Source organism: Grampus griseus (assembly GCF_964374135.1).
Source record: "Grampus griseus genome assembly, chromosome: 7".
NCBI lineage: Eukaryota > Metazoa > Chordata > Mammalia > Artiodactyla > Delphinidae > Grampus > Grampus griseus.
This window is the reverse complement of record NC_139001.1, coordinates 42819324-42843436: the sequence shown is the minus strand read 5'-3', so window position 1 is coordinate 42843436 and position 24113 is coordinate 42819324. Positions and strand designations below refer to the sequence as shown.

General features: G+C 40.0%; 1 protein-coding gene across 3 annotated transcripts in view; it reads left to right on the top strand.

Moving 5' to 3' along the window:
* MYO1B (myosin IB) overlaps window positions 1-24113 on the top strand; it is a 189582-nt gene that overhangs the window by 92788 nt on the left and 72681 nt on the right. For all 3 annotated transcript variants that reach the window (XM_082657745.1, XM_082657744.1, XM_082657746.1), the window contains 3 exons: window positions 10161-10265; window positions 14226-14272; window positions 19616-19679. In XM_082657745.1, the coding sequence (XP_082513871.1) occupies window positions 10161-10265; window positions 14226-14272; window positions 19616-19679 (216 nt within the window). The remainder of the gene's footprint in view (window positions 1-10160; window positions 10266-14225; window positions 14273-19615; window positions 19680-24113) is intronic.

Below are 24113 nucleotides of genomic sequence, written 5' to 3'. Positions count from 1 at the left end.
CAATACTGCTTTGGCTATTTGGGGTCTTTTGTGCTTCCATATGAATTTTAGGCTTGTTTGTTCTATTTCTGTGAAAAATGCCATTGGAATTTTGACAGGGATTGTATTGAATCTATAGATAGCTCTGGATAGTATGGGATGTTTTAACAGTATTAATTCTTTCTGTTCACGAATGTGAAATAGCTTTCCATTTGCTTGTGTCACTTAAATTTCTTTCACCAATGTCTTATCATTTTCAGTATACAGATCTTTCACCTCTTGGTTAAATTTATTCCTAAGTATTTTATTGTTTTTGTTGCTATTGGAAATGGGATAGTTTTCTTTATTGCTTTTTAAAATTACTTATTGTTAGTATAAAGAAATGCTACTGATTTCTGTATGTTGATTTTGTATCCTACAACTTTACTAAATTGGTTTATTACTTCTTACAGTCTTTTTGGTGGAGTCTTTTGGATCTTCTGTACATAAGATCCTGTCATCTGTAAACAGAGACGATTTTGCTTCTTCCTTTCTGTTTCTGATGCCTTTTATTTCTTTTTCTTGCCTAATTGCTCTGCCTGGGACTTTCAGTACTATGTTGAATAGGAGTGGGGAGGGTTGTCTTGTTCCTGATCTTACAGGAAAAGCTTTCAACCTTTCACCATTGAGTATGATGTTAGTTGCCTGCTTGTCCTGTATGGCCTTTATTATGTTGATGTATACTCCTTCTTTATCTAATTTGTTGAGAGTTTTTATCATGAGAGGATGTTGAATTTTGTCACATGCTTTTTCTGGTTTTATTCTATTAAAATGTGATGTATGTGTTAAATGTGAGGTATCACATTTATTGATTTGCATGTGTTGGACCATCCTTGCATCCCACGGATGAATTCCGCTTGATCATGGTATATGGTCCTTTTAATGTGCTGTTGAATTCAGTTTGCTAGTATTTTGTGAATTTTGGCCCTTATATTCATTAAGGATATTGACCTATAGTTTTCTTTTCTTGTAGTATCCTTATCTGGCTTTGGTATAAGGGTAATGCTGGGTTTGGAAGTGTTCCCTCTTTGTATTGCAAGAGTTTGAGATAGTTCTGGTCTTGGGCTTTTCTTTTTGGGAGGTTTTTGATTACTGACTCAATCTTCTTAGTAGTAATCGGTCTGTTCAGATTTTCTATTTCTTCATGATTCTAGGAACTTGTCCATTTCTTCTAGGTTGTCTAATTTGTTAGCATATAATTGTTCATAGTAGTCGCTTATGTTCCTTTATTTCTGTGGTATCTGTTGAATGTCTCCTTTTTCACTTATAATTTTATTTATTTGAGCCCTTTTTCTTTTTTTCTTGGTTAGTTTGCCAATTTGGTTTATTTTTTCAAAGAACCAACTTCTAATTTTGTTAATCTTTTCTACTGATTCTCTGTTTCATTTATTTCTGCTCTAATCTTCATTATTTCCTCAAAAAAGCTGTATCTTCTGCTAAGATTGGGCTTAGTTCTTATTTTTCTAGTTTTTTGAGGTATAATGTTAGGGTTTTTTTTTAAGATCTTTCTTTTATTCTTGATGTATGCATTTATAGCTATAAAATTTCCTCTTGAAACATTCTTGCTGCATCTCATCAGTTTTGGTATATTGTTTTTCCATGTTTGTTTGCATCAAGCTTTTTTTTACATAAAAATATTTAATAGTTTCCATTGCACCAAAATATAAGCCAAACCCCATGTGCCTGTTACACAAGATTCTGCTTGATCTAGCCTCGACCTTGTTCTTCACCTTCCCCTCATGCTTTCCCCCCTTCTAATGGCAGCTCATGTTACTTTTCACTAAAAGGCTTGCTGTTTATTGTATGTAGCCAGTGTCATTATATAGAGTTTCCCACCCCTTTTTAGATCATTCATTTGAACTCTGGATATGGGCTCTTACCACTGTTTACTCAGAAATTTGTGATATCTTTGGTTGTTTAGAACTCTTTGTTTCCAGTAAGAACTTTAAGAGGACATTGGTATCTTGGGGGAAAGTTTTTGCTCCTTCCGTGTCACTAACCAGTTCTTTTCTTGTGAAACAGAATTTAATTCTTAGAAGCAGTACAGCTTCTTGTTTGCTTCCAGGTTAACCAGTGAAAATGGTGGCAAGGCAAGTTAAAAACTGTGTCCCTGACAGAAGTCATTTGTATTAGTGACGTATCTCATGCCACCTACCCCTACCTCAATCCCTTTGACTGTATCTACAAGCCTATTCATTTCACGTGTTTCCTTTTTTAAAGCATAAGGGAGGAAGAGATGAAAATATTCCTAAGCCTATTCACTTTTTTAGATTTTTACTCATTCTTCATCATGTCTAAAGATTTCTTTGAGTATCTGATTGTTTCAGTTTGTTCCTGAGTGAGTCATCAGAAGTGGGTTGCGGTCACTGGTTTGATTGGTATTGGCCAGTTCTTCATCTCCTCTGGAACATGTGTTCCAAGAAGACAGCACATCCACTCATGAGCCATGAGTATATGACCTCCTCCTTCTCAGAGAGTTGTAAACCATACTGCTTCCTCCTGGAGCAAAATTCCATCTCCTGGTAGGCTCGTGTACCTTCTTTATTAAGAAACTGAGTGGAGGTTGCTGTTACTGTTTCACAGGGAGGGCATTCATTCTTTTCTGAGAAAAACAAAAACACCTTATTCCTCTGGTGGAAATCTAGTGGCACATGGAGTTCATTCTTCTTTTCTATATTTTTCTCTTCTCTTTTCTCTTCTATTTTTCTAGTCAATAACTTGTCCTCTTTGTTTCAGTGTCCCATTCACCACTTGAAATCCTATCGTTTTCCCTGGATTTAGTCCCTTCTAGGACTCCTTTGCCCTCTGTCATAAGCTGAAGAATGGACAGCTGCTTCACAGGGTCATCACTTCCTCCTCTGGTAGGAAGCTCTGTTTACAGGTGCTGCTTCAGCAAGAGGCTGGAGAGGGTACCACAGACACCCTGGAGCAGTACGTCTCAAACCTTCCACTGGGAAGCACCAGGTTCCCTTCTCTTGCAGTCTGCTGCTGACCAATACCAGAAAAATAAAATAAAAGAAGACATAGAAAATTCAGGCCCCGATTTCTGTTTAGCTTCCACAGACAAACTACCAAATTGCTACAGAAACTTCTCAACGCCTACTCTCATATGTAGATAGACCAGTAGCAGTCCAGGGGCCGACCAGCTTTTGAGTAGTGCTGGTCGTCAGACCGTACTTTGAGTAGCAACTGTCCAGAAGTCTCTCGAAGCATTTGTCTTGTTTTTGAGCTACTGTGCTTTTTAGATCTGGTGATGTTTCACTTGTCCGTTATCATTAAAATCCTGGTGCTGGGCAGTGGACACCACTACTGAGAGCTGCTGTTTTTAAGTATCTACTCAGCTATACTCTTTGGTAGCTGCTCAGCCCTTTCTTTACATTTATAGATCCCAATAGCATCTCCTACCTCTCCATTTCCATAGAGACATCTAGTGTTTTACTTATGTATTCCCATCTTTTTCTACTTTTCTTTCTTTTTGAAAGCAGGGGTACAGAAATTGTTTCAAATTGTATTAAGGTTTTAATTGTCATCAGACTATAGTTTTGAGTAGACTCTGTGTTGTTTAATGTCTCTGTTTCATGGAGATTACTTACGGGAAAATGAAATGATGGAAAATAATACAGAGATTTGCAGTACAGTGTGTGAGGAATTTCAAGAAGGGGTTTACTCTCAATTCTGTGGGGAAGAGGAATGCCAGGCCATTTTGGAAATGTCACATTATCTTAGTCACCAAAATTTTTTTGAATACATGTAGCTATTAGCATTTTTGTGTTAGTGAATGAATGAAAGAAGAAGATAACTAACATTTATTGAGGGCCTGGAACGTGCTATGTACTTACGTATAGCATCCCTTTTCAGTGAGAGTTTTTGCTTAATAGCATATACAGAACCACCATGTAGTATCCGAGGGCTCATTTTATAAGAAGTAATTAAGTTAACGAGGTTGTAAACCCCCCTGGCAGATGATGATGTTACTGGTCTTAAACACTGGAGACACTCTTACACTGTAGGGTTGTATAATGTGGGCACTCAGGGAGAGGCGTGAACATTTTGAATCCTTTGGGGGCCTATTTAATTCATTACTGCTGTGCTAAATAAAAAATCCATCATGCCTCATAAAAGTGCCCAACTATTTCTAGGCAGGGAACTCACAATTCACTATCATGAATACAAATAGTTTGTGGGAAATCATTCAAGCACCGATGGGGGCAGGCAGGCAGAACATGAGGGAACCATCGTAACTGCATTTTTCCAAGGCCATCAGAGTAAACTGTGGGCCTGAGAAGATGATCCTGATATAAGAAAGCATTATAAATTATTTGATTTCTAATTTTACAGTTACATCAGTTTCTAGGAACTCTGCAGCCATCTGCTAAAAGAGTTACAAAGCCTGCCTTGCTCATTAAGACCCTTGGTTCTGAACCCCAAGTGAGCTTGTACTGCTCTACATCTGTGATAGTTTTCTGACTCGGTCAGCGACAGAGATGTGACTGACTGGCTGTAGCCTAAACATCCATGAGCATTTTCCAATGCTGAGTATCTCCACATGGCAGCAGAATAGCTAAGCAAGCTCGAGGCCAAAATGAGCTTTGTTTTGTTTCCTCCTCATGCGAGAGAGGCCTCTCTTGACTCACGTGTTTGACATGAATTATCAGATTTTGTGGCCAACTTTCAGAAGCAAAGCAACTTACATATAGTTGTATTTCAATAAAAACATTGCCGTTCATGATTCCTCTTGGAGCAGAGGCTGCGTTTCTCATTGCAAGACCCATGTTTTTCGTACAGTGATCGGGGCAGTTCCCAGCTGCCTGTCGGGTCAGTTTGGATGTGCTGCAGCTGGGTGATTTTGCAGCACTGCAGACTCAGGACTGCTAAAAAAGGGTGTTCTTCTGTGTTACAGAGTCCTTGTTTCATTGTATACAAACATGGCTTGCTTGATTTAGGCAGTCATACTCTTTAGGTCACTGGACCACCAGACCTTTGTAAGCATAGTCCCTAGAAAAACTTGGGTGTCTTAACCAAGGAGATAGAGAGGTATAGAAGTAGATAAATATGTCAGTATTTGTGTGTGTATAAATGTATGGCTTTCTCTATGCTATATGACATATATGACATAGTTTATATGATATGTATGTGACCTGTGACATTATTTGTATCTATGAATGCATGCATCGATATTTGTTAACTCCTGGATAAATTTATTAGCTCTGGAAAAAAACCTCAGAATAAGCCTTGCTTGTATTCCTACCTTTTTTTCCTGACACAGTATCTATGTGGAGCCTGCTCGATTCCATGCGTAGGTTTTCATACTTGCCCATGAGATTCCCATCCTTTTGTCCTCATGGTTACAAATGTCTTTCATTGTTTTCCCTTTCTCATTCACTGATTGCTATTTCACAATGTTTTCTTACATAAAGAATATTATAGTATATGAATTTATATGGTTATATGATTACATATTACATAATTATATAATAACATATAGTAGATACTATTCACAACCCAATGCAAGGTACCAGAGTATGCAGAGTTAAATTAGTTATCATTCTTACCTTAACAGGAATTTAAAATTCCCAGAATCATAAACGATCATCTATAACCCCTTTCCATTCTTTATAGAAATGAATTCTGGTCTAGATATTTTGATCTAGAAATGTTTTGTTATAGGCCATTTGTTCATTAGTGCAGGATATCTGATAACGCTAGATGTTCTACTGTTTTCTGGTGAGAAGATATTTTGACTTTGAAGACTTCATATTTTGTTTGTCCAACTCAATGCATTTTAAAATTCAACCTTCAAACATATATATGCACATAAATCTACCTATGTAAAGTATCTGTGAGTTAGAGAAAATGATGAACTAAGAATGAGTTCTAAGCAATGCTGTTATGATTTGCCAATTTTAAATGCCAGCATTCTTATATCTAGAATGGCGGTGCTTTTCAGTATTTTGAGTACACGTGAAGAATACACCTTTTTGTCCTACGTAGAATCCTTTTATATTTTTACAGCAAACATGCAAGACGTTGTCACTGAGAGTATGATTACTAGATTAATGCATTCGGTCTACTCAAAAGTATTGCCTTGGAAAATGCTTAAGATTTTATGCTGTGCTTGCCAAGGTCATGTTTAATTGGTTCCTATGATAGTCCACATGATTCAAGAACTAGGCTTTGCAGTATGGAGGAGGATGATAATTTAATTCTTGACTCTCCTCAGAAATACAATATTTTTCATTCATAGAGGTTATCACATAAAGTTTTGATTTGGATAAATATGTAAACATTTGAATAAAGATGCAAATTTATTTGAACTTTAGCACAGAAGAGCCAAAGGAAATGAAGCAGAAAACCTCATGAGATAACTGTTACTTCCTGTTTGCAGCATGATGAAATATAATGAAAACAGCCCTCTAAACTACATTGGACCTTGCAACTTGTCCGTACAGGTTTACTTATTTTTTCTAAAGTAGTGACTATCTCATGAACTACTTGAGTTAAAGATCAAGTATTATGTCAGGAAAAAAATAATGAGTTGTCTCTTTTAGACAATGAGACTTTGAAGAAAATTACCCTTAATCCCAGCTTCCAAAAATGAATTATTAAAATGAGCGCAGTAATAGAATTCCTGAAGATAGTTAAGAACCTGAGCATAAAATCTTTTTAACAATTTAGAAAGAAGGATCTTTGAAGTATATTTAAAAATGATATTTGAATTACTTAAATAGATTTTAAAGTTAATAAAACTGATTCCTTGTTTCAATTTAAGTTAACCCATCTTTACATCTCAGTAGATATTGTGGGTTTACATACAATTTAACAGCCATGTGATGTAGGTCCAATCCAAATTCCAATAGATCTGCTCCTGGCGCCATTTTTAAATAGATTTGACCCTGAGAGAATTTGATGCCATTTAGTTCAGGCCATTAAAAGGTCTCTGAGAGGTCAAATCAATGCTAGCAGCCACCAAAGTGTTCTCATTCTTGGTTGATCACCCCCCGCTCCGTCTGCTCCCACACACATACACACAAAGCAGTTTGTCCATGGTGTCCACCCTGGGCCAGAACAGGATTTCCAGAGAACTGGGTGTAGCCATGTATCTGAGGTTGGAGGTTTGGCTGCAGTGAGGTTCATAATCACTGGAATAAGCAATATAGGCTGACCTGGACTTTTACTATTTCTTGCCAGTTTACCTAAAAGAAAACTTAGCTTTTCATGTAAAATATGTACATATATATTTGTTTGCCACTGTCTGGAGTTGTTTTGTCTATAAATGCTTCCACTCTTCTAATAGTGTAATGGGTTAGAAGGCTAGAAATTTAAGTCAAGGAAGAATATACAAAATACATGTGAGAGTGTAGGTGGGGATGGGGACCAGAGAATGCTGCTGAGAAAGGATGATGAGAAAGCCTGGAGGTGAGTTGTTTCAGAGGCCAGACTGTAGGGTTGGAATGTGTGGGCGATGCAGGAGAGTTGGCCCACAGTTGGAGACCAGGTAGCACAAGATGTCAGGAATTTGCTGGGAGGGCAGCCTCACCTGACTTTGAAAGCCAGGGAGCCTAGAAACAAAATATCGCAAAGTGACAGAAGAAGAGTTCCAGTGTGAACTGGTGGGTAGAGGGGAATGTAGCACCAAGAAGTGAAATGAAACGTAATAATATATAAACTCTTTGTTCATGACTGAGGCCAGTTCAGCCTGATGGAGCAGCAGAAGTGTGTCCATACAGTTCACCGGCCTTTAAACCCTGAGAACGTTGGAAAACGTAGCTCAGGAACTTTACGCAATGGAGGATGTGTTAAGGGACTATGCCCTTTGGAGGGAGGGTATTGCAAAGATGAAAAGACTGATGTTTCTCAGCTACAGCCTTTAAAAGGAGACTGCAGAAATCCGCCATCACAGACCACCAGAGAATCTACTTGGACCCATTCTCGTTACCCAGAAAGCAAACTGGAGGGAGATTTAACTCCAACCATTGAAGAAGTACCCAGCATCCCACCACAATCCTCAGCTCCATGAGATCGCCTGCTTCTTCTGCACCATATTTGCTAGCACTCCCCTGAGAACTTTATGGGACCTGCATAGATTCTTGGTGCTCTGTGGCTCCTGTTATTAGGTGATGCTTTGGGGCTGTATATAGGCCCTGAAGCACACGTTGGGCAGTGCGCCCAAGGTTGCGTTCCAACTGTTCATTTATTATTTCTTCAGTGGTGGGAAATGGGCTGGAAGTCACCTGCAGGTCTCCCTGTGAGAAAGAGCAGCGTTGAGGTTTGTCCCCTTACACCCATAGGTAGCGTTACTGCCACTCACACCTGGGGAAGGCTTTCCTGCCCTCAGACAGTGGCACCAGAGCAAAGAACTTGCAAGAAAGCAAGATTTGGGAGATTGGTTTTTCTTGCCTTGACTGCCTGGACCTGGGCCCATGTTTTATTCTACTGACATTTAATAGTTGAGTATTTCCCAGATCCTGATTACGGAACATTAGAACTAGGACAGTTGAATGAGAAACAGATTCTATGGCAAATAAGTTTGGGAGATGGTGCATTCTCCATCTTTTTCCAGAGTTCCACAATGCACATGCTCCTTTAAGAAGCCATTTTAAAAGGAAACCTATTTCACTTCATCTAACTTACTGTGGCCCAAAATTCATTTGACTTTAGACTTCATTTCTCCTGAATATCTATTATCATTCCTTGGAACTCAGTATTAAAAGGATCAGGTTCTTGGAAACAGATGCTAAGAGGAGACATGTACTAATAGGGGAAGGATAAAACCAAATTTGGCCCACCTTACCAGTTTGAGCTAAGAATTCTTCATATGCCTCCGGTGGCCTGCTTCTTTTAGCAGGGAACTTGTTCTATGAGTGAAGCCTATGAAAACAACTAGAAGATGCCCTGGAAGGTCTGTATTTCTTGTATTCAAATCCTTAAGATTAGTTGCTTAGTTTTTTAATCAATTTGAAGAGTAATTAATTTAATCTGATTGTAAGCAAACCAACTTTATTTAGAAACTATTTTTGAGGAAGGACAGTTCTTTTAAATTTAAAAAATACATTTGATAAAGACACCCAGGTTATCAAGTTAATTTTGACTTGAATCACCTATGTATAATATAGTAATTATATATAAATGATTGCTTTTTAAAAAAATTTATTTTTTATTGAAGTATGTTTAATTTACAATGTTATGTTAGTTTCAGGTGTACAGCAAAGTGATTCACTTAAATATATATATATATGTATATATATATATATATATATACACACACACACACACACACACACACATACACACACACATACATATTCTTTTTCAGATTCTTTCCCATACAGGTTATTACAAAATATTGAGTATAGTTCCCAGTGCTATACAGTAGGTCCTTGTTGTTTATTTTATATATAGTAGTGTGTATCTGTTGCTCCCAAATTTATCCCTCCCGTCCTTTCCCCTTTGGTAACCATAGTTTGTTTTCTATGTGTGTGAGTCTGTTTCTGTTTTGTAAATAAGTTCATTTGTGTCATTTTTTAAGATTCCACATATAAGTGATATCATATGATATTTGTCTTTGTCTGACTTACTTCGCTTAGTATGATAATCTGTAGGTCCATCCATGTTGCTGCAGATGGCATTATTTCATTCTTTTATAGCTGAGTAGTATTCTGTTATTTGTATATACCACATCTTCTTTGTGCATTCATCTGTCGATGGACACTTAGGTTACTTCCATGTCTTGGCTATTGTAAATAGAGCTGCAGTGAACATGTATCTTTTCGAATTATGGTTTTCTCCGGATATATGCCGAGGAGTGGGATTGCTGGATCATATAGTAGCTCTAGTTTTCGTTTTTTAAGAAACAATTGCTTTAAGAAGATAGTCCTCCTCAGATTTTGTTGGCTATGTTTACTCAGTCAGTTTTTTAGCAACCCAGTGATAACCTTTAAGCACAATTCCTGTTATATCTGAATCAATGACATGTCTGAATAGAAAGCATGAATATTTTTAAAGGTTCCCAAAACATTCTTTGCTCCCAGGAGTGAAGTCATTTGAAAACACTGTTAGTGGGCCTTCTCTCCCAAATCTTTTCTCCTGAAAGTTGAAAAAAAATTTCTGCTTAATTTATTAATATGGCTTGTTTTCACCCACAGAGGCCAGCAAGCTTGTTATGTCCTACGTAGCAGCTGTTTGTGGAAAAGGAGCAGAAGTTAATCAAGTCAAAGAACAGCTTTTACAGTCCAACCCAGTCCTGGAAGGTAGGATTTTCTGTGTACATTGGGTCAGTATGACTGGAACGGTAAATCCAGTTTTCCGGGCACTTCTGGCACCTGGTGTGCTGGGAGGTGGGCTGGGAGGGGGAGAGTCAGGCCCAGACCTGCTGAGCAAAAGGTAGAGGCATCCTAGGAACTCCTGGCTTCACGCACTTGAAGGAGGGAACGCTTTACTCGTGTAAAAGGAGCTCTCCCACTTGCAATCATTTTTCTCCCTTTTAATTTTTATTTGAATTACTTTCATTTTGCTTAATAATAATCAGCTGATATTTGCATTTGACTTGACAGCTGGGAGAAACTTGGTGGAAGAGAGCAATGTGAGGGCAGTGCTATTTTATCATTCAGGATAACACCCATGGCTGGTGATTTCTGTTGTCAGGGAAACCAAGGCTATGCCAGAGAAATATTTAAGGACCAGTTTTCTCAGGGTTACAAAAAGCCTACACCTGACTTTAGAGCTCAGATGCTGTGGTTGGCCATCTGTGTCTGTTAGTCAGCTTGGGCTGCCATAACACAGTACCATAGATTGGGTGGCTTAAACAACAGAAATCTATATTCTCACACTTCTGGGGGCTCAGAAGTATAAGCTCACCTGCTGGCAAGGTAGGTCTTCTTCTGAAGCCTCGGCTTGTAGGCAGCTGCCATCTTGCTATGTGCTCACATGACCTCTTCTTTGTGTGTGTATATGGGAGGGGGAGGGGGGATGATGGGCAGGTGGGCGCTGGCTCCTGGCCTCATCTAATTACCTACCTCCCAGAGGCCCCATCTCCAAATACCATTACATTGGGGGGTTAGAGCTTCAAAATATGAATTGGGGGGTGGGGTCGGGTAGGGACACAAACATTTAGTCCATAATACCATCAGAAAACAAAGCCAGAGAGAAGTCCCCTTCTGCCATGGAGGTTGGCGTAAACCATCAGTATAAACCATCCTTATGTTGGAAACAGTAACTCAAAGCCTCTTCCTATTGCTGGAAAGCCCTTTGCCTTGCTTTATATTGTAAGCATACCAGTGTTGTCATTTAACACAGTTGTTGGGGTAGAGTAGTTTTCTCAACCTTGGTGCTGTTGACATTTTGGACTGGATAAGTCTTTGCTGTGGGGTGCTGTCCTGTGAAGTGTAGGATGTTTAGCAGTATCCCTGGCCTCTAACCACTGGGTGCCAATAGCACCCCTGCCTCTAGTTGTTACCATTGAAAATGTCTTCAGACAATGCCAGATGTCCCCTGAGGGGATCAAGACCACCTTGATCAGAATCTCTGGTCTAGAAGAGTAGTTTGGTTCAGCCCTTTGTTCGAAGTCATGGAAGGTCAAGATTTAACATGGATTAAAGCAGAACTGCTCTGTGGGGGGAGACCCGCCCCCCCCCGCCCCAGTATGGAGGAACAGAACTCTGCCCATTGTCTTTGTTGCTCAGGCTAGTCCCTCCTTCCACTTTATTACAAGGAGGCACCATGCATCTTTATCCTCCAGACAGTGAAATAAAACTCATGAGAATACTTTGCTTGTGAGAAGCAAAGGCCAGAACACCTGTCACATTGTTATTGATCTTTCTTCCCCTTCAGGACCTTAACAAATAAAGAAGCTATTGTAGAAAGTGTTTTATCTTTATCTTATTATTCCAGTCTTTTACTTTTTGCTTGCTGTCTTTTGCTTTTAGTTAGGATGCTATACATGTGTTATATTTCTATAGATGCTTATTTTAAGAATGCTGTGATCTAAAGGAGAAACACTGTGGAATGCTATAGCTTGCATCTGTGATTAGAATCTGGCCCTTTATTCAATGGTATTTGAAACTAGGCCCCAGTGCAGGAACTGGAAGAAATGTCTACTGTGGGCATGTATTATCTTTTGTGGGAATGCTTTACTTTTTAACTGGAGCTGCTACTGTAAATGAACATTTAGAACAATGAACTTAAAAAAAACAATTGAGGAATGTGTCTCAAGTGTTCTATAATGGAACACTTGTTTTTGATTCTGTGGCTCACAGTAAAAGACTTTAGTGTTTAGAGCTGTGTTTAGTAATGTGCAACTCAGATTTGTTTGATGAAAAGATGGTTTATGGCTTGCAAATGGCACCCTGAATAAAGTTTTTTTGAAGCAATTCCTTCACTTGCCCTTGACCTTCAAGCCACAATAAACTCTCCTTTATGTGTCAGCGTCTCGTGCTGGACTTTGGGGCTGTGCAAATTAGTTAATTTGGCATCCCTGCTTGTTGACACCCACCACAAAGATCTAGCCTGTGAAAACACGAAAAATGTCATGGTCTTCATGATGACTAGGTCAACACTCACCCTTATCAAGGTTGCATTTATTAAAATCCTTTAGCTGGTGGTGGACGTAGGATAAGGATGTGAACCTCTTCAGCATCCTTTTTTGAGTGTTTCCCATGTGCAGGTTTCCTTACTTAATATAACATCTCAGCTTATTTTCTGTTAAAGAGAGAATTTGGTGTCAGGGATCTACGAAACCATACCCTTTCCAAGTGGAATCTCTGAATCAAAGAACCTGCCCTGTGTTGACTTTAAATTTTGTCTTAACTAGCAGGAGCCAACTATTTTGTTTTTTTTTTACAATCAAAAACATAAAAATACTAGCTAACGTGAAATATAACACAGCAGGTTTGGCTACTGAATACCCGCAGTGAGCGTTACACATCTGGATCAGGTGATTGCTTTCAAAACTTGGACCAGCTTTTAGCCATTGTTAATCATGTGAGCTCTTGTTAGGCTAATCTTAATTTAATGAAGTTGTGGCGGCTTCCAGGGATTTGATGCCCGACCCCTTAATTTAAAGATTCATTTCTGTTTGCCGCATCATCGTGCATCACTCTGTAGTCCTTGCTGGCGGCCGTGTGGCCCACGGATCCCAGTAACAGCCTTGGGGTGGGGTGGGAGGGTATTGGTAGAGAAGCAGAATTTCATGCCCATCCCTTGACTCATTGAACCAAAGTGTGCACTTGACCAAGATCCTCAGGTGATTGGTTTACACGTTAAAGTTTGAGGTGCACTGCTAGGCTTCAGAGCATCAAGCAGGGATTCCCTCTCCTTATACGACTTACATTTATTCCACTTACATCCTCTACTACCAAGGCCCAGATTAATTTGCTCCTCTCTTGTGCACAAGCTTGATGAAGCAGTCATTTTACCTCATGACACTGAAATACCTTTGTCAAACAGGAGCATTCTGTGCCTGGGGCAGTGTCGTCCTGTGGTTCTTAGGTGCTCTCGTTTGAAAGGGCGGCCTGTGGGAGATTCTAGCTCCTCGAAGCAGCTAAGATTGGGACAAACTTGGATTTTTGCATTGTGGGCTGATTTTTTTTTCTTTTCTGGAAAGTTTCACTTAGGTCTGATGGACATAAACTCATGAAACTATATGGTATTTTTAGCCTATTGGAAATGATGTTAGTTTCCAAGTCTCTTACTCTTTCTGTATTTCAGTTATATATTTAATCACGTTTAAATACCTTTTATTTCGAACTTAAACAATTTAAAGTTTCTCATGCCTTTTTCCACCTGAAAACCTCATCAACTGAGTTTCATAAAACCTTTGTTAATGTTAAGTAGTCATCTCTAAAATAACCTTATTCATTGTTAATAACGGTAGAAGAGCACAGAAGCCCTGCTTGCTCGCCATTCAGCTGACTACTATCAAAACAGTTAAAATGTGTTGAATTAGACAGGATTAAGTTTACAGTAGTACTTGAAAAAACTTCTGTGAATCATAGGCATGAGTCTTTCTGTGAACTTATAAGAAGACATGGAAGCTTTAGCAGCTTATTAAGACTCGTGTTAAGTAGTTTCTATGGAAATTTTCTGGACAGAAATGTCATTGCTACAAGTTGCATTTCTAGGATTTATGGATGTCAGATATTACATTTGTTTTATTTTTTGGCTTGAAATTAGTTTCCTGTCACTTGACCACACATCTGTTTCTTTCCTACTAGCATTTGGAAATGCCAAGACTGTAAGGAATGACAACTCCTCTAGATTTGTAAGTATTTGTATAAGCATAAGTGTTAACACTAACATTTACCTCATGTGTGTTTAAACAACCAGTAGATGTTTAATATTTCTTAATACACACAATTAAAAAATAAGAAACACCATATTGAGACGTAGGCTAAAAGTTCTATAAGGACTATTTTTCTGCTTTCTGGAATTTTCCTTTTTAATTCTTCTTGGAGTGACACGCTATCTTTTTTTCATGTTTTCTTGTCATCTATCATAAAATTCCATGAGCAATTTCAGTGAGGCTGTTTAGAGTAACTCTTTACTAATGTGAGTTTTGATATTTAGAAGTCAATTAAGACTCAGAAATTCCATAGAAAGAAGGGTAAACTAGGTGTCAAGTTTGTATACGCTACAGCTCTTGTCCGTTCTTCAGTGGGACCAGAAAGGATGGAGGTGTATTCTAAAACTTTATAGAGGTAAAATCAATAAGTCTGGCTGCTAATGGGGGGTGTGGGGAGGACTGAATAGTAAAAACTGAAGCTAATTGATGTTTTGAGTCGGGCTGAGTTGGAAAATGCTAATTTCCATAGTGGAAACCTTTCCAGCCTCATCTCCCACCTCTGCAGTGTACGCTCTGGCACATCAGCCCCTGGGTCTCCCCAGCTGTGCTGCCTTCTTTCCTGCCTCTGGTCTTGACAGGGACACACACTGCCTGGAGGCAGCTGGGGGAAATATGGTGAGTGTGATGGTGGCATTTTGAAATTGATGGCTTTTTTTCTATAGTTGAGCCAGTTTTATAAATTTCGTAATAAAAGATCATTTAGTTTATAAGCTGTCTTCTCATATACATTACTTGGGACCATTATTGATGATCGTCTGTGCCTCGCTGCCAGACACCCTTCCTGCATCCCCACACCTCCACTCCCCAGCTTCTTTTAGCCCCCTTTTTGCTTTTTTCTCATTGGCGTTATCCTGTGCTTAAGGCATGCAAATGACCTCAGGTGGAGATCGTTTTGATAGATTGGAAAGTGGAAGGCTAAGTTTCCTAATTCCAAGGCAGTGAATTTTTTCCATTGGATTAGCCCCTTAAGTTGTTAAAACTGATGTGAGCCATGCCTTTTCCTGTTGTGGTAACATGACTAATCTCATTACATAAATAGAATTAGATGCAAAGTGTGGGCAGATAGAAGTAATTCCAATAGATCAAGCTTCTTTATAGGATAGAGATTTTATTTTTGCTCTTGGCAAATCTCATATACACACGCTTTAAAAAAAATACTTGCAAATATATTTAGTCTGTAGGCCGTAAAAATACAGAAAACCGTATTGCTTAAAGAGTCACTGGTACTTAGAGACATCGGAAAATCTAGCGAAAGGCTTGGCAGGTGTTTTGGCTTGTTAAGTAACTTCAGAGAAATCCTATCATAACACGGGTATTAGGATATGAGATTAATACTTGATTATAGGCTAAATCATTTCATGCCCAGTTTTTAGTAATTTCTCTGCTTTGTGGGTGCGACTTTGACCAGTAGTATACTCGAGTCTATGTTATAATATTATAGTAGGACTCTACTGTATTTAAAATGACTACTGTATATATAACAGAGGTTTATGACTCCAGGGAAATTACATTTCCTTCAACTGTGTTTGACAGGTTAACTCCGAATACATTTTTTGATCTCTTTGCTGAGAAGCCTGGGAGACCCTGCACCTCATTGTAGCTGACAGTGTGGACCACTGTTCCCATGGAGGTGCCTCACAGTGACCCTCACCCCAGCACTTTAACTTGGCGTATTGAGCTTCTAGTAAGAGAGACTCATTGCTTTGGGGAAAAAAGAAAACACAGTTTAAGGCTTCGAAAATCACTGTTCTCGACTAAGGACTTTGGAGGGGGATTTTGTTGAGCATCTGCGGTGTGCCAGGAGCTGAGTGGGGCACTGGAGAGTGTGGGAGAGAGCGCTCTAGGGTCTGGAAAATCTCATTACCACTCCTCTCATTCAGTAAGAATAGAAACACACACACAATTCATTCATTTGTTTGAAACCTCCGGGTTTTCTTTTAAACATAGTTAAACTTAGGTCTCCTTGCGTATGCTCTTGCAGCCTGCAGTCTTTTCCCCACCAGTAGCCAGAGTGATCTTTACACGCTGCCGTCCCCTGCCGGCTGACAGCCTCTGTGGTCCCCTTGCACCTAAAATATAGCCCGGGCTCCCCCAAGCCTCCCCACGCAAGGTGGGCCGGCCCAGCCTTCCCCGGCTCCCTGGGCCTCAGTCACACAGGCCTTTGTGCCCGGCAGGTGTGCCAGGTGCCTCCTGGACTTGGGCCTTTGCTGTTGCCGGTCCTTCTACACCATGCATTCTGTCCCCAGATCTTTGTATGGCTGGCGTCTCGTATCATTTAGGTCTTATCTCAGATGTCACTTCCATGATGCCGTCTGGAGACTCTGTGACTTCATCCCATTTTCATTTTTTTAGGCATTCAGCAATCTCTGGAGTTATGTGCTCCCTTCCCCCGTTTACATCATCATTGGCCCTGGAGAGTAGGTGCGGAGGAAGCGAGCACCTCGGCCTCTTGTTCTCTGATGTGGCCCCAGGAGCTAGAGCAGGGCCGGTGCCATAGTGGACACTCAGAAAACATTGATTTATTGATGAATGAATACCTTTTTTTTTTTTTTTTTGTGGTACGCGGGCCTCTCACTGTTGTGGCCTCTCCCGTTGCGGAGCACAGGCTCCGGACGCACAGGCTCAGCGGCCATGGCTCACGGGCCCAGCTGCTCCGCGGCACGTGGGATCCTCCCGGACCGGGGCACGAACCCGCGTCCCCTGCATCGGCAGGCGGACTCCCAACCACTGTGCCACCGGGGAAGCCCTGAATACCTGTTTTTAAGAAGCTTATAAACTAGTCAGGAAAAATGGACATGGCTGAAAATAATTATAACACAACACATAAACTAGTAAGTTCCCCATGAAAAGTATAGATGAAGTGTTATGGAAGCTCAGAATAGAGAAGCTGGAGGAGTCCGGGGCAGGGGACAGTCCTGAGTGGGTCCACAAGATTTAAAGAAGCCAAAATGGGGTGGCAGGCAGCAGGAGGTGGCAGTCCAGCCTGAGAAACTGAGGAGAGAAACCAGTGTGGACCTTCATTTGCCAGAGTTAATGGCCAGACCAGGGAGTCTGTGAACGGAGCCGTGGGCCAGAGGGCTGGAAAGGTGGGTCCGGGCCCCAGCTGGAGGGCCTGGAGTAGCAGGGTCAGGGTCTCAGACGTTATTCTGTAGGTGGTGGGAAGCCGCTGGTTATTTGTGAGTAGTCTAGTGCCAGGACCAGAACCAAGCGTTTGGGGAGTCATCAGTGTGGGCATCAGCTGAGTTCTCCGTGTTGTGCAGGAGTTTAGCCCTAGTCAGCTTCCTTTTCCTTTCTCCACAGTGTTTGCTCTACTCTCTTCAAACCTTCTATCCTTTACTCTCAGCTGATGCTATTATGCCTGCTTCACAGAAATCATCCTCTTCCAAGCTCTCCAACCAAATTAGCCCTGCTCCTTGGCACCTCCCCGTCTCCATATCAGTATACACACTCCTTTCTCATACTTATCTCTCTGCACCTGTACTCTAGATCTGTCGCCTCCTTTGCCCAGGGACCACCTGCCACCAAAATCATCCCCTCTCATACGGTCATCCTCTGACTCTCTTGTGAAGTTACTCTTTCTCCCTCCTTCATGTCTGCTTTGCCTCCAGTGTCCCCTCGCATCCTAGAGAGTGTCGCTATCCACTCAGTTGTCTGGGCCACATTCCTGGACTTTTAAATTCTTGAACACCCTCCTTTCATACCTTCTCCATCCAACCATGACCAGTCATCGTGACTCTCTGGGTAGCTCTCAACTCTGTTTACTTTCTTCTTTTGCTATTCTGGTGTAAAGCCACCAGTGTTTCTCCCCTAATTGCTGCCACCTCTGTCAGCTACATCTGATAGGTCTTTTCCAGTCCATTCCACACTAGCCAGAGTGGTCTTGTAAAGAGGCAAGTCTGATCATGGTGTCCTTGTTGAGGAACTTTTAATGACACAACTTGGCTGTCAGGAGAAAATGTCGGTGTCATTATGTGCTCTGACTTCCCCCACCATCCTCACGGATGCCACTGCTTATGCCTGCTCCTTCCTGATCCCTTGCCTCCTTGCCTGCCTGACTTCTCCTGCTACTTCGCCTTTAAGCTCGGGCAGATCTCCTCCTCCCCCTCTGTCCCCTGTTCTTTGCGCACGGCACCATGATCCCACCGTAGGATGTATCCCTATACATGGTTATGTCCCATTTATGTTTCATTTCCCCCCAAGACTGTAAATTCCTTGAGGGCAGGAGTGATGCCTTGCTTTCCCTTGTGCCTACGTTAGTGTCCAGGAAATGCTTGATAAACATTTGCTTAATGAGCAAGTGAAGACTTACAAAGGCCAGATGACCAGTGACAATGAAGAAGGAGAAGGTGGGGGAGCATGCACGAGCTACTAAAAAAATCACAGATTACATTGTTGATTGTGTGCCATGTGATCATGTTTCTCCTCCCTTACCATTATTTTGAAAATAGAATTAAAGTAATTCTCTGGGAGAATTATTTACAAACCATCGATCTGACTAAGGTAGAACATGAAACAAAACCAAAGACTACTTATTAGATCAACACACCCTTTTCCAAACAAAAAACAGCTCTCAGGGTTATTCTGATATATTTGTTACTCTTTAACCAGACAATCCAGACCCGTTCTCTAAAAATCACAGTGTAAGACTCCATGTGTGTTTCTGTGTGTTTAAGGTACCATCTATAAGGTGTAATATGAACATGGGTTATATATTTCTGTATAATCTAGATTAAAAGCCAAAGAAAGTAATAATGATGAGCCTTTGATTCTGAGTTGGTCACACCACATAATCATGCATTTGATTTGAGTAGATATAAAAACAGAACTTGAAGTCTTCCATTTTATCCACTGTCCAGTGTGTTTGGAATGTCTAGCCATGGCTTACAACATACTTTGCCTATAAAAATGAAATAATTTATATTGCCAGCTAGTGCCTATTCAAGGAATACTAATTTTCCCGGTTTTTATTCTTGAATTGAATACACACGTCCTTGAGAAATTTGAAACGTATCCAAAAGTCTTACGATGGCTGAGAAGATCTGTTCTTAAATTAGCAACGAGATATGCTCACTTTGAGCTAATGGGGTATTTAGTATGAATTATTTTTGGAGGCACATTGTTTTGCATCATGGTTACGTAAACTGTGTCTTTCTTAATTACATTTAAACAAATGCATAAAGGGCTTATCATGCTATGCTTTAAGATACACTGACTGAATATTTTGAGGTGAACTTGAAAACTCACCAAGTCTTTCTTTGGCAGGGCAAATATATGGATATTGAATTCGATTTTAAAGGCGATCCCCTGGGAGGAGTGATAAGTAACTGTGAGTATTTTAAAGAAGTTCAGAATAGTAAAACATATATTTATAACAGAATATTTTAGATACTTGGGTCTTTAAGAGATAGGTTTAAGAATACATTTCCTTTTCTTATACTTAAATTTTTAACCTATGCATTTCAGATTGTTTTATAATATTTAATTTCTAAATCTTTTTAAAAGATCACTTAAAGTCTTTGCCTTTGAAAAACTTTTTAGAAGTCTGCAAAAGAAATAAATATTAGCCCAACTGTATTTTATATCCTATAGGTCTTCAAGCCAATCCAGTAATAAAAAAGATTCTCCAACCGTTATTTTCTTTAACAAAATTACTCTGTGGTTAAAAACAAAATATAAATAATAATTGATTTTAATTGAATGACTTTGGGGGTAACAGTTACCCGATAAAATGAGAAAAACCTGTACTTCAAATTTTACTGTGAGAATTTTGTCTTCAGTGTGTTTAGAAAATTGAAATGTCGTACACCTGTTAGGTAGAGACAGATTTATTAGCTTTCTTTAGTCATGATTTGTGATTGTAGAAGTGAAATGTTCTCCGGCAAAGGTGAAAAAATGAACAAAATCAGGTGAGGTCTACTTAACAGCCCCAGGTCCAGAGTTTTCTCAAGTGGGCACAGTGGTCAGTATCTGTTGTAGATAAGGCCCCTTCATCCATGCTTGGGGGCTTCAGTGCGTGTGGCACCGCCCTGATGTCTCTGCTCCTGTTGATTCTGTAGCTGATTCGTTTGGCAAGGATACGATGACCACTCAGGGTTAGTGCACCTCCAGGGGAAGCTGCAGCCTGGTTATCCTCTTGGTTTTTTTTGAGGGCCACACTGCTGACGTGCCCTCCACACACACCGCTTCCCCTGGCCTTTTCACCACCCTAAGATGCTGTTCAGATTGTTGGAATGAAAAAAATCTAAGTTTGTACTAGATTAAAAAATAACAATTGGCTCAGGTATCCAAAGCACTGCTTTTTGCTATAGCAGTGGCATTCTTTCTCCAAATGAAATTTTATTCCAAATATGAAACAGATGAAATGAGGCCTGATCTGGTTAAAGAGGAGATGAGCAGCCAGAACCCCTAGACCCCCAGGTGGCCCCTGTGATCTTCCAGAGAAACTCTAGAACCAGAGGGATGCCATTTGAAAGTGAGTGTTTTTAGAATTTGGGCAAACCATGCAGCTGAATTTTTAAAAAAAATTTTAAAATCATAGTTCGTAGAGTAAACTTCTAGGTCTAGAGTCTTTATCTTGGAAACTATAGGATTGAACTGGATGAATTCCATGGTTCCCCATTTCTACCATTTGTAGTTTTTAAATAGTTTATTTATTTTTTTGGCTGCGTTGGGTCTTTGTTGCTGCACGCGGGCTTTCTCTAGTTGTGGCGAGTGGGGTCTACTCTTCGTTGCGGTGCACAGGCTTCTCATTGCAGTGGCTTCTCTTGTTGCGGAGCACGGGCTCTGGGCGTGCAGGCTCGGTGGTTGTGGCTCGCGGGCTGTAGAGTGCAGGCTCAGTAGTTGTGGCACACGGGCTTAGTTGCTCTGTGGCATGTGGGATCTTCCCGGACCAGGGCTCGAACCCGTGTCCCCTGCATTGGCAGGCAGATTCTTAACCACTGAACCACCTGGGAAGTACGACAGGCGGATTCTTAACCATTGGGATTATACGTATTGTAAAAATGTATTATTATTGGAAAAACGTCTTGAAGAGGAAGTTTTAATCTGAGGTGAAATTGGCTAGGATGGTACTACTTATGTTAAATGGTTTTAACTGTCAAATAAGGAAACAGAAATACTCATGCGAATCATATATAATACCACCAAAAGCAAGTGATTATAACCCTGCCAAGTTTGTTACACAAACTTCCTTCACAGTATGTGGCAGCTGATGAGAGCTGTATAGGAAAAGGTATGCCTCAGTTTTAAGACCACCATTTTAAGGAAAGATTAGCTTTTATTCTGAAACATATTTATAACACTTTTATAACACTTGCATTTTACAAGACAAATTAAATTTAGTTATTATTTGAGTAATACACTATTTTTAAAATGAGGCTACATTAACTTTGTATTATAGAACATTCTAGAATGATTGAACCAGTATTACTCTTGAGGACTCTAGGAAAATATTTAAGGATGCCTTTATTCTAAGTATCAGAAAATAACTTGGGTTTTACATTTTGAAGTTTCAAGTTTCAAACAGAAATGTCTTCCTGTCTCTAATTCTTGCAGTATCCATGGAGAATAAATAGTAAACACCCAGTTCATTTCCAGTGAAGATTAAAAACCATCATGAATGAACGTCATGTGGTTTTTGTTACCATTTGTTCCCACAATGAAATTATATTGAAATTTGTGGTAGTGGGAACACCCTGGTATTTTAGAGTATCCTTTGCTTTGGAAAGGAAAGGGATACATTAGTGGTGAGAGCAGGAAATTTCACCCCGAATAGAGAGAGAGGACTGACTCATAGGTGACCACGGGGAGCTGCTGCCTGCTGGCTTGAGGGGGTATAAAGCAATGGGTAAACCCACTCTTGTTCTCTGCAAGCTGCCAACAGTTAGCTTCTTGTACCCAGAAAAGGAGACAAGATTTGCCATTTTGTAGGTCATCTATTTTGTTTCCTTTTCCAGCAGCCGCCTAGTAAAAGCATAGGTCGTTGTTGGCTGTAATTATTACCTTGAAAAAGTCACAGGATCATTTGAGCCAGTTGTGTACCCAGGAAGTGGGGAAAAAATGCCCAATAACTTAGTCTCTCTTCCTCTCTTTCTAAGAGAGGTATGCTGTAAAACCTAAGTCTTGAACTCATTTGAAAGCTACGTATCTCTGAGGTGAGTATCATTAGGAGAGAAGTGTTACAAAAATAGAAAATGTCAAACATTTACTTAAGTAGAGAAGATAAAACATGGAAATACATCCAGATGTTTGGCTGATGTGAGGTACTATTTCTCCTACTTTGTTAATGCGTGTGGGTCTCATAACATTTATACAATTACATTTGAGGATTTTGGATCTAGTGTTATGAACTTGAAATGTTTGGAAACCTGTTGCTTTTATTAATAGTCACAGATACTTTCTTACAGTTATGGCACTAAATGGCAATTTAGACTGGAGAAAATGTGGTACAAGTCTCAAGGGATGTTATCTCCTAAAAGAAGAATAGCATAGAGATATACTAAGAAGAAGCCTTAAGATTTCAAATGTGCATATACCTGTGTAAACTGTAAGGATGGGAGACATGGCTGTCCTGTTCACGGTAGTGTATCAAGAGCCTAGGGTGATACCTGATACACAGCAGGTGCTCGGTAAATGCTGGAGATGAGGATGGAATTGGTTAAATATAGGCAGGCTCTATATTTTCCTGCTTTATTATTTGGGACATATCCATGATCCTATATATGCAGTTGTCAGTGATTTATCATGTGGTTGCCAATGTCTAAACAAAAAGAAAACAAGTTACTTAATTCTCTGTGCCTCCATTTCTTTCTCTTTGAAATGAGGATAATAGTACTGATCTCATAGGGTTGTGATGAGTTGTAAATAATTCGTTAACGTCTAACAGTGCCTGGCACATAGTAAGCACTCAATAAATGTTTGCTTCTTTTCATTATTGTATATTTATCTGTTGATTGTCTCTAGCTCCTAGCCAAATATATACCCTATAATGACAGACTCAGTTTGTATGGTTCATTGCTAAATGATAGCAACTAAAATAGTGTCTAACCTCTAATATATATTTGTTGAATTAACTAAGTAATAATCACATAAGTACCTAATGTACAATAAGCACAGTTTGACATAGAGAAATTTATTGAGAAATAAAGCTGCTTCTTTATTGGGTAAGTTTATCTGAATATTCTATGTTAATCATTTAAAAATACTTTTTCTAAATCCCACAAAGGCAAACAAAGTTATTGGTAATCAAGCACCATCTGTTACTAATGCCTCTGTTCAGCTTGAAAGAAGTAACCCAATCCTGTGGTTATGAAGGAAAGCAAACGTTGACATTGGTGTGTGGCCCAGTTATTATTACTGGCCAATAAACCACCCCAGACTTAGTGGAGTAAAACAACGGCCCTGTTATATGCTCTTGGATTCTGTGGGTCAAGAATTCAGATGGAGCTCAGCAGGGTTGGCTTGTCTCCATGACATATGGGACCTCAGCTGGGAAGACTCTAGTGATTGGGGGCAACTTGCATGAGTTGGGGGGTTGGAGTCCTCTGGAGGCTTTGTCGCTCATGTGTCAGGCTCCTGGGCTGGGATGATTCAAGGGGTGAGCTCAGCTAGACTGTTAACTAGAGCCATCTATGTGTGGCCTCGTGTGATTTGGGCTTCTCACAGCAAGGCGGCTGTGAGAGGGAGTGTTCCAAGAGAGAACATTCTGACAGCAAGTGTTCCAAGAGAACCAGGAAGAAGCCTGAGTAGACTGGGTAATCGT